The 11,378-nt window shown below is 39.6% G+C and overlaps 2 protein-coding genes across 2 annotated transcripts; both read left to right on the top strand.

Moving 5' to 3' along the window:
- The first annotated feature begins 2,698 nt into the window (after positions 1 to 2,698).
- Positions 2,699 to 7,046, top strand: arl13a (ADP-ribosylation factor-like 13A). The gene is made up of 10 exons (XM_020645440.3): positions 2,699 to 2,849; positions 4,105 to 4,221; positions 4,488 to 4,558; positions 4,644 to 4,896; positions 5,016 to 5,121; positions 5,298 to 5,503; positions 5,605 to 5,713; positions 5,904 to 6,168; positions 6,258 to 6,374; positions 6,470 to 7,046. The coding sequence occupies exons 1-10, from the start codon at positions 2,830 to 2,832 to the stop codon at positions 6,529 to 6,531; spliced, it is 1,326 nt and encodes a 441-aa protein (XP_020501096.1). The 5' UTR covers positions 2,699 to 2,829; the 3' UTR covers positions 6,532 to 7,046.
- Positions 7,047 to 8,730: 1,684 nt separating this feature from the next.
- tmem35 (transmembrane protein 35) lies at positions 8,731 to 11,301 on the top strand. The gene is made up of 2 exons (XM_020645431.3): positions 8,731 to 8,934; positions 9,831 to 11,301. Exons 1-2 carry the CDS (start codon positions 8,815 to 8,817, stop codon positions 10,194 to 10,196), a joined length of 486 nt encoding a protein of 161 aa, XP_020501087.1. The 5' UTR covers positions 8,731 to 8,814; the 3' UTR covers positions 10,197 to 11,301.
- The last annotated feature ends 77 nt before the right edge of the window (positions 11,302 to 11,378 follow it).

The raw sequence follows: 11,378 nt of genomic DNA, 5'->3' as shown, positions 1-11,378 counted from the left end.
TTATTGACAGGTCACATGAATATGAAGGCTTGTCATTACTAATGCATGTGATTGGTGAAGCGGCGGTGTGGGTGACTGACTTCAGACTGCAGATTGCTGTGTGCTCTGTGGACGCTAAAGGGGAAATGGAAGATGGAAACATCATTAGCAGCAGACATGCTCTGTACACATTCAGTGATACCGGCCTTTCAGATCTGTGTTTGAAATTCTTTGCAGTAGTCCTTTGTTTCTTTAAAGCCAAGAGGGGATCACTTTCACTCATGTCTGTGTATTCAGTGTAACACTTTAGCTGGCAGCTTGTTAGCTTAGCATAGCAGAGAGAATAGAAAAGAGATGTATGGGGACACTGCAAGCTTATCTTTGATAAGAGGTAACAAATCCGCCTTCCAACACATCTAGAGCTTAAGTAACTCATTTGATCTGAACCAAATATTTAAAAAAACAATGGGATGATTTTACCACAGTTATGTGTTGGGCTTCTTCTTTTTTTTTTTATCAGGCACAGTCACTTCCTGAATTCTCTGCTTGTCACCTGGCTCATAACCGTTGATATAACTGCAATGATGTCTTTTATGCATGTTGCTGTTATAAAAGTGATGTGAAGCCGCACCCTTTTGTTGTCTGTAGGTATTGTCTCAAAGTTTGTAGCCTGCTTTCCTTTCTACCCCTTGGTTTAAGTACATTGAAAACACAAGGGAGTATCATTCTCATGTAAGCCTTGTCCTAACTGATTGCGAGTGCATGTGTGAGGATTTGTATTACTGTTGGACACAGACTCTTTTGATAGTCCTATCCTTTCCCCTTTCTGTCTGTATATTTAATTCACATGACAATTATACAAAGCTTCTAATCTAACTTTGGGAAAAACAATGAATATATGCATTTCCAAGAAGGTTGAACAATTCCCTCAGTGTTACCATTTGAAAGCAGAATCTCTGAAGTAGTCTGACAGTGACCCAGATGACAAATTCAAGCCTTTCGGAGGTCTTTAGAACATGTTTGCAATGTGGAGAGCAGGCAGGAGCAGATGGGGGCGCGGCCCTCAGCTGCTGCTGTTTTTGTACTGTGAATGTGTGTGTGTGTGTGTGTGTGTGTGTGTGTCCGTGTGTTTGTTGTGTGTGTAACAGCTGACACAGGGCTGTGGTCAGTCTGGGATGAGTCTACTCAGCAGAGCAGGGCAGCGCCTGATTGGATGTTGGTCTAAAGACATAATGAGATCAGGCATGCACACAAACCATTGCTCTAGGTCAAAATAATAATTTCATTTTATCAGACGATGCTCTACAATTTTGCCTACTGTCTTTATACTTTATACTAATCAAACAGTACACCGTGTAGGCAGAACATGATAGAAGAGATACATTCATAATTACAATACATTCATTGATGATTCAACAGAGATTTAAGCTTTAGTATAAGTTCCTCTCAGCTTGTCAAAGAATACAACATAGAGCTATTATGTTGTTTAGAGACTTTCAGATGCAGTCATTGAAAATACATCCTGTGAGTGTGACGCCATCTAGTGGTGAAGCATTTCAAGATGGGTGTGACCGGCTTAATTAGATGATTGTATTAAAGCGTTATGTAATGTGTTTACCTGCCCTTAAATGTTAGAGAGAACCAATGCTGCACCGAACATTTCAAATTTAAAGTCTGATCATTTGTTCCCCCCCCCCTTTAAACACATTTTATTTACTTGTGTATGAGATGAGATGAGATGGTTTTTATGAACACATTTGCTTCATGCTTCAACTCCAACATCATTATTATCCTGAAGGAAATTAGATCTGCAGCAGGCTTCAAGACACGACAGAAACACGAAAACAACAACACCTGGAATATTATCTGGTTTCCGTCATGATAATTGAAGTTAAACAGTATTGAATTTATTTACCGGTATGTGTATGCCTCTGCTCAATCTTTATTATTATTGATTCATTTTGTTGTTGTTGATGAATTATTTCAGCTTATTTTTTTGGTCTTACCTTAAACTGAGACGAGTTCACCTATGCTTACACACCTCTTATTTCATCAGTGTTTGGGTTAAAGGCTGTTTAATGTGTGTGAAAATTATAAGAATAAACATACATTTAGAGAAATAATAAAAAACAGTTATGGATTTACAGAAAAGAAGGTTAATTATCTTCTTATGTTGCATCATATAAATCCATAAATGTATTTATACAACACAGTAACAAAGTACATTATACATCCACCAACAAAGATAACTACAACATGATAGCATCTAAATTCCATGGTAACAAAGTTCTTCTCCAACCACCAAGGTGCATGAAGAGTGAAAGGCTAGAAGAGGTCAAAAAGCTCCAGCAACACTTGCAGTATTAAGATCAACTTTATTAACAAATTAGACCGATGCGTCATCCTGATGACAGTCTATGTTTATAGCTTCAGTTCAAATACAACTGCAAACATTGTCTCACACACATCAGTGTGACAACACCGGGCCATTACTAATGTGATGTTGTCATTATCCTCTTGTGTGACTAAAGTTGTCTAAATCTGTTTAAATTGTCTTTAGGTGACGCTTCAGAAGGAACAGAAGATCACGTCACACATCACTCCATGAGACAAATTTAGTTCTCCTGGACAGATATACACACCTTCGTTTTGGTCTCGTTAAAGAGGAACCACGCCGTCCAATAGGGTTAGTGATCGGCTCAGGGGACACTGCGATTGGCTGAAATACTAAAACACCACTTCCCAGTTTGTACCTCCCACATGGGGTGACTAAAAGCTTAGTGTGAGCCTGATTAGATTTGTAGCTGGTGGGAACAAGATGTTAACAGAGAGCAACACCCAAACAAATGCATGGACGTAGACTTGCTTCTGTAAGTATTCTTTATATATCTGCTCGTATTCTTTCTGTAAACTAAAGTAATCCTGCAAATATTCAGATTGGTTTAGTCTCTCAACAGTATGGTATTACTAGTTTAGTGTCCAGTGAGTTTGAACTACTTTGTCAGTTGATTCACTGTGTTTACCCACATGTGTGTATGTAGCTCATTGTATTTTTAAATTCACACTGGTGCACGGTTATTCAAAGTGTTTCTTAGAAATATGAACGAAACACATCCTTTCTACCAGTTATAATCACAATGTTATCGACTGTCAGACTGCTGTGGGTTAGATTTGGAGGATTCTCTGTGTTTTTACTCAAGCTTTTAATTATCAACACATATATCAACACATATATCTTTACGAGATGTAGACTAGAACCAAACTTGAAATTGAAACAAAAAAAGCTCAGTAACCCGCATCACTTCTAACATAGCACAACCACATGCATCTTTTAAATTCAAACTTTGACGCAGCTCACAATTTGCACGCTCATTCCTGTGGACGGTTGATATATCTTGTTCACGGCTAACAGCTTATACTTTCAGTTGTACTAACTTGCGACTTCATATGCCTTGTCAATCATGGGAAAAAAAGCATCCTTACTTAAACTTTAGGGACATGGTTACTTACATGATTACTTCACTGACTTCCTCAGTCAAAACAAAATGGGTCAGCTTGTTACCATCACTGAAAGCAGGCCATTCTTAAGCGACTTGAGCAGATTACGCAGCCTCAGCAGATGCTCTGTACGAAGGATTGAAGGATATGGAGGTGTTTTTTTTTTTTAGCACATGTCCTGACGCACCTGATGCATGTGTATTACAAAGCTAGAGCAGATAGTCATAATTCCCCAAACATGGTAGAAACTATGCCTGGACATCATCATCAGTGGCAGAGCAGATAATACTGAGATTTACGGAGAAAATTTTGAAAAAATGATCATAATTAAGATTGGCAGCAGATATATATATATTTGTAATTGAATGCTTCTGATTGATTATTGATAAGAGAAAGAACTTTGAAATTAAAGCATGTAACAGAATGATAGCTTATAGCTATTTTTAGATTCTAGGACTACAGAGAGGACAAAACTTGGCAGTCAAAGCGTTACCTAAATGTCCGACCATCTGACCATATAAAGCCTCCTCAGCCCACAGCAGACACATAGCATCTCTTGGTTGTAGCTGCGCTGTACTTTTGTGTGAATGTTTGTGAGTCATACCAGAGATGACTCTCTGTCTGCAGGTACCAGTTCCAGAGAAGATGGTGGCCGCTGTGCACACCTTTTTCACCGCGAGGAAACATGTTCAACTTATTGAGCAACTGCTGCACCTGGGTCTCCAAAATACAGGAGCCAGTCAGGTACAAATAATGCATGATCGATTGATTTACATACTCTTACAATACATTGGAGCATTCCTGGATGTGCTGTATATGTAAAAAAAAAAAAAAGAAATTAATGATTACATTTACAAGCTATTAGATGGGTCAGAGCCTCCAAACGTCTTATATGAATTTGTATGTTCTGAACAGTTCATTGATACCATCTGTTTCCTGTAATTTGCTTAAATTTGTCAAGCATAGCCTTATCCAAAGTTAAATTCTAAACTGCACAAACTTCTCTGCAGGAAGGCAACCATTCTGGTGGTTGGTCTTGACAAAGCAGGAAAAACCTCCTCCATCAGAGGGATGTTAAGAGGTAATTCAACAAATCAAAAGTATTTGTCTTTTTAAATGCTTATGGAGGAAAAACCACAATTTATTCTCTTGTCTTTCGCTTCAAGTCCCCCATGGTGTGGAAGCAGGACCCACCCAGGGCTGCATCAGACATGAGCTCAGAGTGGAGAACTACCTGGTCAACCTGTTGGATGTTGGAGGATCAGCAGAGGCGAGAGGGGCCTGGAGGGAGCTCTGCGGGGAGGCCCATGGGATCATTTTTGTGGTGGACTCCAGTGACAGGCAGAGGATAAAGGAGGTCAAGGAGGTCCTTGTTGAGCTGCTGAAGCAACCAAGAGTGGCAGGAAAACCTCTTTTAGTGTAATCATATTCAACTTTATACTTTCAACTTTCAAGTGTGATCTAGAATACTGTGCAAAATGTATGGCACCCTCTGGTGGCCGAGGAAGTAAACTTCAGGGACACTATCTATTTTTCAGGTTGGCAAACAAACAGGACAAAATGAACGCTTTGCTGGGAAGTGAGCTGATTGAGATTCTGTCACTGGAGAATCTGGTTAACCAAAGCCGCTCTCTTTGCCATATCGTGAGTGTTGCTCCAAAATTCCTACCTGAATTAATATAAATGTCATTATACAGGAACAGAACACAGATAAATACAGAATTTCCCCTCGCAGGATTAATAAAGTATAAATTATTATTATTATTATGGCTATTATTATAAAGACAGACAGATACGGAACTTGTTCCTTTCCCTCCCAGGAGCCTTGCTCAGCCTTAATGGACCTGCGGCGCTGGTCGGACAGAAAGACCCTACGAGGCCTTCGCTGGTTGCTGCGTGCTGTTTGTCTGGATTATCCCGAGCTGTGTACTCGCGTCGCCCAGGACAGCAGGAGGCCTCTGGATCCGAGGGAGACGGAAAATAAATGGAAAACAGAGAAAAATCGCAGAAAACCTAAAGGGGAACGGTAAGAGGTCTATTATTCACATCTTTCTGTCGCACAACTATTTTACAGAGCCACATTAACCTAAGCACACTATGTATTATTTGAATGATTTCTCACCATAGGATGCGATCCAGTAAGTCAGATCTTCGCAAAGTTCATCGGCCAAAAGAAAAGGAAAAAAATACAAAGGGTGAAGGAAAGATGCAACCCATTCGGAGCATGCTGCAGAAGGTTAGAAACACATCCTTTTTAAAAACAACACTCAGTTATCACTTCATTACCACTTTGAAGGGCTGCAACCAAAGGAAGTTGCATCATCACTTAATATGGTTTATTATTTCATTCATTCAAAATTTGTTCCCTTAATTTTATAAAATGTCAGGAAATAGTGAAAAGTAGTTGTCTGCATTATCATTCACAGGAAACCTCTCTGAAGAAGAAGCTGACCACAAAGAAGAAGAAGAGGCCGGTTAAGGTCAAGGAAAGTGAAAAAGAAACAGCGAATGATCCGGAGGAAGATGAGGGAGACAGCAATGAAGGAGAGCATGAAAACTTGGGTCACAGAGAGAAAGCCAGCAGTGCCCTGATCCCCCCCAAAAAAAGCAAACCCAAACGCAAAACAAAGGTGAAGGAGGAGACTCTGGACATGCCAGAATCACCTGGAAATGAAGAAAAGCCAATCAAAGGTTGACATAAATCATTAAGTTCTCTTGTTTGGGTTATTTGCTGTTCAAAAAGAAGAAGAAATGTAACATGTCTTTAATCTTGATTTCAGCCAAAGGGGAGAAGAAGAGGAAAAAGAAAGTTGTCAAAGTAAAGAGGAAAAACAAGATCAACACAGAGGAGATGTCTGGAGTTTACTCTCAACCAGTGGACCTGTCTGCTACCTTTGGTGAGCCTCATCCACTTCTTCCATCTCCAAATCAAACACACTAACCATGAAGTCACAGCTTTCATTTTTAAAAAGATTACCCTGTCTCCTAATAGATCTTTACCGAAAAGCAATACTGGCTCTGAAGGAACGCCAGGATCAGGGAAAGGGAGAGTGAGAACCTGGGTGAGGATGTGATCGACAGCAGAAATATACTGGTTTCACTACATCCCTGTACAAACTGTTGTATTACCTTTTATTATGAACCCCTTTTTTTTTTTTTTTACTGCTGCTTACTACTAGCCTACATGTCTTTATCACAGTCTATAGACTCTGGACCTGATTCCTGAACCTTTGGAACGAATGCAAATTCCACTGTGTAGTGAAGGGCACGCCTGCATAAACATGTAATGCCAGAAATGTTATTGACATAGAATAAAACAAAACATGTAAACCTAGGATTAATGTAGGCTATATATAAAGTATAGACATTTTATAAGCTAAATGTGGGACTGTGCACCTGGCCAAAATGTTAAAGAATATTTTGTTTGTATCATTCTATGTACATTTTAACTGTATTCCCTTTTTTATTATACATGTTTGGACATTTTCCAGCAATAGACAATGTCATAGTATGGGACATTGTTGAAGTAAGATTCATTAAATTATACAATAAAATTGTTTTTCACTGCTTGTTTTGCTTCTCCTAGGTGATTGCATTATAGTAGAAATAACAGCAAAGTGATTATTTGAGCAACAAGTTATTTAGATTGACACTGACAACAAAAAAAAGAACATGTCTCTAGTTTAAAGGTATAACCACATAGACAGGGTTGTGATGTTTTACTGGACTCGGTTGAAGGTCTCTAATTTGTGTCTTTTCCAAAACGCTTCTTCAGTTATGACCACAGACTGTACATATTAAGGTTAGGATTGCCTTTGGGATTCAACTTTTAAAATTCCTCTCTGCAATACGGTTTTCCACATGGCCCAAATTGCTGTGGTGTGTTGTCTCAGAGTCAACATCTTTCTCTTCTCTTTATCTTTAAAGTGAAAGATAAAGTATTTTCTTACTTCTCGAGAGTAAGATGAGATAGGCCTACACAATAACAATCATATTTGTTATGTTGGCCTAAAACAAGCAGTTAGCTTAATGAGCCTGGAAGAAAACAGAGGGAAATAGCTAGAACAGGGATGGGCAACTTTGGTCACAGCAAGGGCCACATTCATTTTATTCTCACTGCCAGGGGGCCAAATTGTAGAATACAAAAACAATTACAGTCAATTATGTCTCAAATATAACTCAACATATACCAGTGATCAAATATTATCATGGACATATTTCTGGTTTTCATGATTTCATGGCAGATTTTGTCATATTTTCTTCATGTTTCCAATTAATTGACGTGTAAAAATTGACATGGGGGCCACATTGAGGGTTGATGGGGGCCGCATGTGGCCCCCGGGCCGCCAGTTGCTCACCCCTGAGCTAGAACAATCAAAAACAATTACAATATTTAACTAACAGCAGCTCAAAAACTATCTTATCAACATTTATTCAAATGAATAATTAATATTTTGGAAGTAGAATCGCACATTTATGGTTCTATGACTAAACTGTAGGTGGCGCAGTGACTTTCTAGAGTCGTTGCTGGTTTCCTGGCAACCTCAAGATAGGCTAGAATTATTGAATTATCTAGCCTACGTAAGGCCCTTACGGTCTATGGCAGGGGTGGGCAACTGGCGGCCCGGGGGCCACATGCGGCCCCCATCAACTCTCAACGTGGCCCTCAGGTCAATTAATTGGGAACATGAAGAAAACATGACTAAATATGCCATGAAATCACGAAAACCAGAAATATGTCCATAATAATATTTGATCACCGGTATATGTTGAAGTTAAATTTGAGGAAAAAAATGACTGTAATCGTTTTTGTTCGTTTCGTTTTTGTATCCTACAATTTGGCCCCTCTGGCAGTGAGAATTAAATGAATGTGGCCCTTGCTGTGACCAAAGTTGCCCATCCCTGCTCTATGGAAAGGCCCTCGCATGGCCTAATCGGTTCGTATTTGATTTTTCCGATCAATAAAATACAATAATAAAAAAAAAAGGTCACTCATTCATTTTTAGACCTTCTGACTGCTGCCCCCCCCCCCCCCCCCCCCTCTTGACAGTTAAGCCTACTGGAGTATTTTTGTAGTAATAAAGTCTATATAAATCGCCTATGACGGTGAGGTTTTTGTCACCAATAAATGAAACGGCATTAAAGTAGGTGTGTTTAACTTTGTACATAAACTCCTGTCAGGCTACAGTTGTCTCCTGCTCTTGGATGCAGAACAGAAGGGGACCAGCGCGACGCCATCTTTGTCGTTCTTGCAGAAGCCCATCCCCCTGGTGCGTCTGCAACCCGTCCGACTTCCATTCATTGGGAAGCGCCAGCTGCCAACACTGTGGCGAGAAGATGCCCTCACCAAGGACAATAACCATCGTTGCCCTGTCTTTTGCTTTAGGTTTATTTTTTGTGTTCATGGGGACAATTAAGCTCACGCCGAGACTAAGCAAAGATGCATACAGTGAAATGGTGAGTAAACTCGTAACGACACCACTGTCCGCATCTTGTTTGGGGGGGGGGGGGGGGGGTGTAAAAGGCCATTGTTCTGTGAGTAGGTGCAGACACAGGCTCTCATGCTCAAATAATGTGTGCAGATGATGACCTCAATGGTTAAATATACGGGAAATGAATGCTTCCGTTAGAGTTTGGTCTTATTAGTCTGCCTCTGTAGAGTAATGTCACAGAGGAGAATCAGTAGTATAATAAAATGTGCTGTCCTGATAATAGTTACTGTCTGAAACATCACAGTTAGCAGATATGCTAAGGCTGCATGTTTAAATACCATGTAATCGTTTAAAAAAAAAAAAAGGTAGCGTCTATGAACCAGAAAACACTCACGCAACAGTCTGAATGTGTTTGCCATTTGCCCGAAAAAAAGCGGAAACGGATGATTACGGAACATTGAATTCACCCTGTTTTTTTTTTAAAGCATGTCATTATTTTTTGCTTAAAGGCGCTTAACACACAGTGTGTATTCGTCACACAATGCAAGTTTAAACTTTCTCGTTTTTTACGTGATAGCTTGCTTAGCTTCTCATTTATTACGAGTATGTTAAGCAATGGCGGCGTGTTCGAGCAAATTCTGTGGGATGCACCTGCAGGTGGTGATGCTGAAATATCCGGTGGGAAATTTGATAGCTTGCATGAATATAGGCTTTATGCGAACCACAAATTGCTTAGAAGATACTTTCCTATAATAATTGGGTTTGGACAAAGATGAATTGTGCTGAGCAACAAAGTGGTGAAATTTGCCCTAATAATGGTGACCCTACATGGACCTTTGCATGGCTTCACTATGACATCTGTGATGGTGTTCTGTGATCTGTGAGATTTAAAAACCATCAACAATTTTTTTCTTCTTTCAGAAAAGGGCATACAAGAGCTATGCCAAGGCATTGCCAGGCCTGAAGAAGATTGGGATCAGCTCAGTCCTGCTCCGTAAGATCATAGGCTCTCTGGAGGTGGGCTGTGGCGTGGTGCTCACCCTTGTGCCCGGCAGGCCAAAAGATGTGGCCAACTTTCTGCTGCTTCTGGTCATGCTAGCGGTCCTGTTCTTCCATCAGCTAGTTGGAGACCCCCTGAAACGATATGCCCACGCTCTAGTCTTTGGTATTCTGCTCACCTGCCGACTGCTTATTGCCCGCCAGAGCGATGACCGGCCAGAGAGGGAGGACAGCAGAGAGGAACAGCACGTCAACGACCAGGAAAAGAACAAGGTTAAGCAATCTTAAGGTCCTCTTCTACCTTGGTCTAAGCCACAACAAAAAGGACCCTTGTGCGCAAGTATGGATGGTAATAAATCAAGCTTTGAAGGAAACAGTCACTCCCAGTAATAACAACCCGCACACATCTACTTTTCCGTCCTGCTGGTTGAATGACTGATTACATGACTGATTAACTGTCATCTGCTCCTGTGCACTCTTAATGTGAAACTGGGTACTCTTAATCCATACATCCCTTATATAGCCATGGACAATCATACCAGTGGAAGCTTTGATGAGCTCAGCTCTTGTCAGAATAACCCATTTCCCCCTCCATGTATTTCAGCCCCTCACTGTGCAAGGTGTGTGTGTTTTTGTTGAAATGAAATGTGAATTTTCAGTTTTGTTACACAGGATGTTATGTTGATTTGAGAATGCTTTTCATGAGAAAGTCTTTGTAGCTTGTTTTTTTTCTAATTTGGTTTTTTTTATACTGTAGGTAGAAGTGACTTTTAATTTATGAATTTCAAATGTGAAGCATGCTTCATTTGGTTAGCAGTATAGAATATAAACCAAAATGAGCAGTGTTGAGATGTGTATGAATTATGGATTAACTCTTTTAACATATCCACATCTTATCTGATGCAGAAGGACATTTTCATAGGAAAAATATAGAAATCCAAGATAATTTAACATCCTCTTGTTACATTTTTAAAGAAGTACGCATGAAATATTTTCTCCCAAAGTAAGGTAAACAGGTTATCCTTTGTCTCCGCTCAGTTCAGTTAATTTTAAATTCAAATTGTTTGTTGGGAAGGGACAGTGTTTCCTGCCTCAGGTGTCTGATTCCAGCTTTTACAGCAGAATTGAACCAAATTTCTAATAAAATAATCTTTTGCCTGTTTAAAATGAATATTTACCTTTTGTAATTTACAGCTGTAGTCTTAAAACTCGTCATTGTCTTCTAAAGAGTCTGCTTATCTGTTTTTTTTTTTTAATTCCCTCAAAAGATATTAACAGTTCTTATCTGTGTTCTTGGTGGATGAAACCTGCTTTAAAATGATGTGAGTTAGTTTTGAGATTCACAGAATTTCTGTAAATGATGTACTTAAAAATAATAAAATTGGAGATAAGACTGACTAAATAATGTTTGTCTTATTAGCTCACTTTCACAAAGCCTACATTAAATTTGCCTAACTGGTTGCTGTTATG

The sequence above is a fragment of the Labrus bergylta genome, chromosome 9 (genome assembly GCF_963930695.1).
Source record: "Labrus bergylta chromosome 9, fLabBer1.1, whole genome shotgun sequence".
Lineage (NCBI taxonomy): Eukaryota > Metazoa > Chordata > Actinopteri > Labriformes > Labridae > Labrus > Labrus bergylta.
Note: the sequence above shows the minus strand (reverse complement) of the source record. Positions and strands in the feature narration are given on the sequence as shown.

What these genes read in the sequence shown, in the direction of transcription:
- tmem35 (XM_020645431.3), top strand. Translation starts at nt 8,815, where the DNA reads ATGCCCTCACCAAGGACAATAACCATCGTTGCCCTGTCTTTTGCTTTA. An exon ending in AAGATGCATACAGTGAAATG is followed by an intron (nt 8,935 to 9,830) that starts GTGAGTAAACTC and finishes TTCTTCTTTCAG; the next exon opens with AAAAGGGCATACAAGAGCTA.
- arl13a (XM_020645440.3), top strand. Translation starts at nt 2,830, where the DNA reads ATGGACGTAGACTTGCTTCT. An exon ending in AGAAAACCTAAAGGGGAACG is followed by an intron (nt 5,504 to 5,604) that starts GTAAGAGGTCTA and finishes TTCTCACCATAG; the next exon opens with GATGCGATCCAGTAAGTCAG. An exon ending in TGAAGAAAAGCCAATCAAAG is followed by an intron (nt 6,169 to 6,257) that starts GTTGACATAAAT and finishes TCTTGATTTCAG; the next exon opens with CCAAAGGGGAGAAGAAGAGG.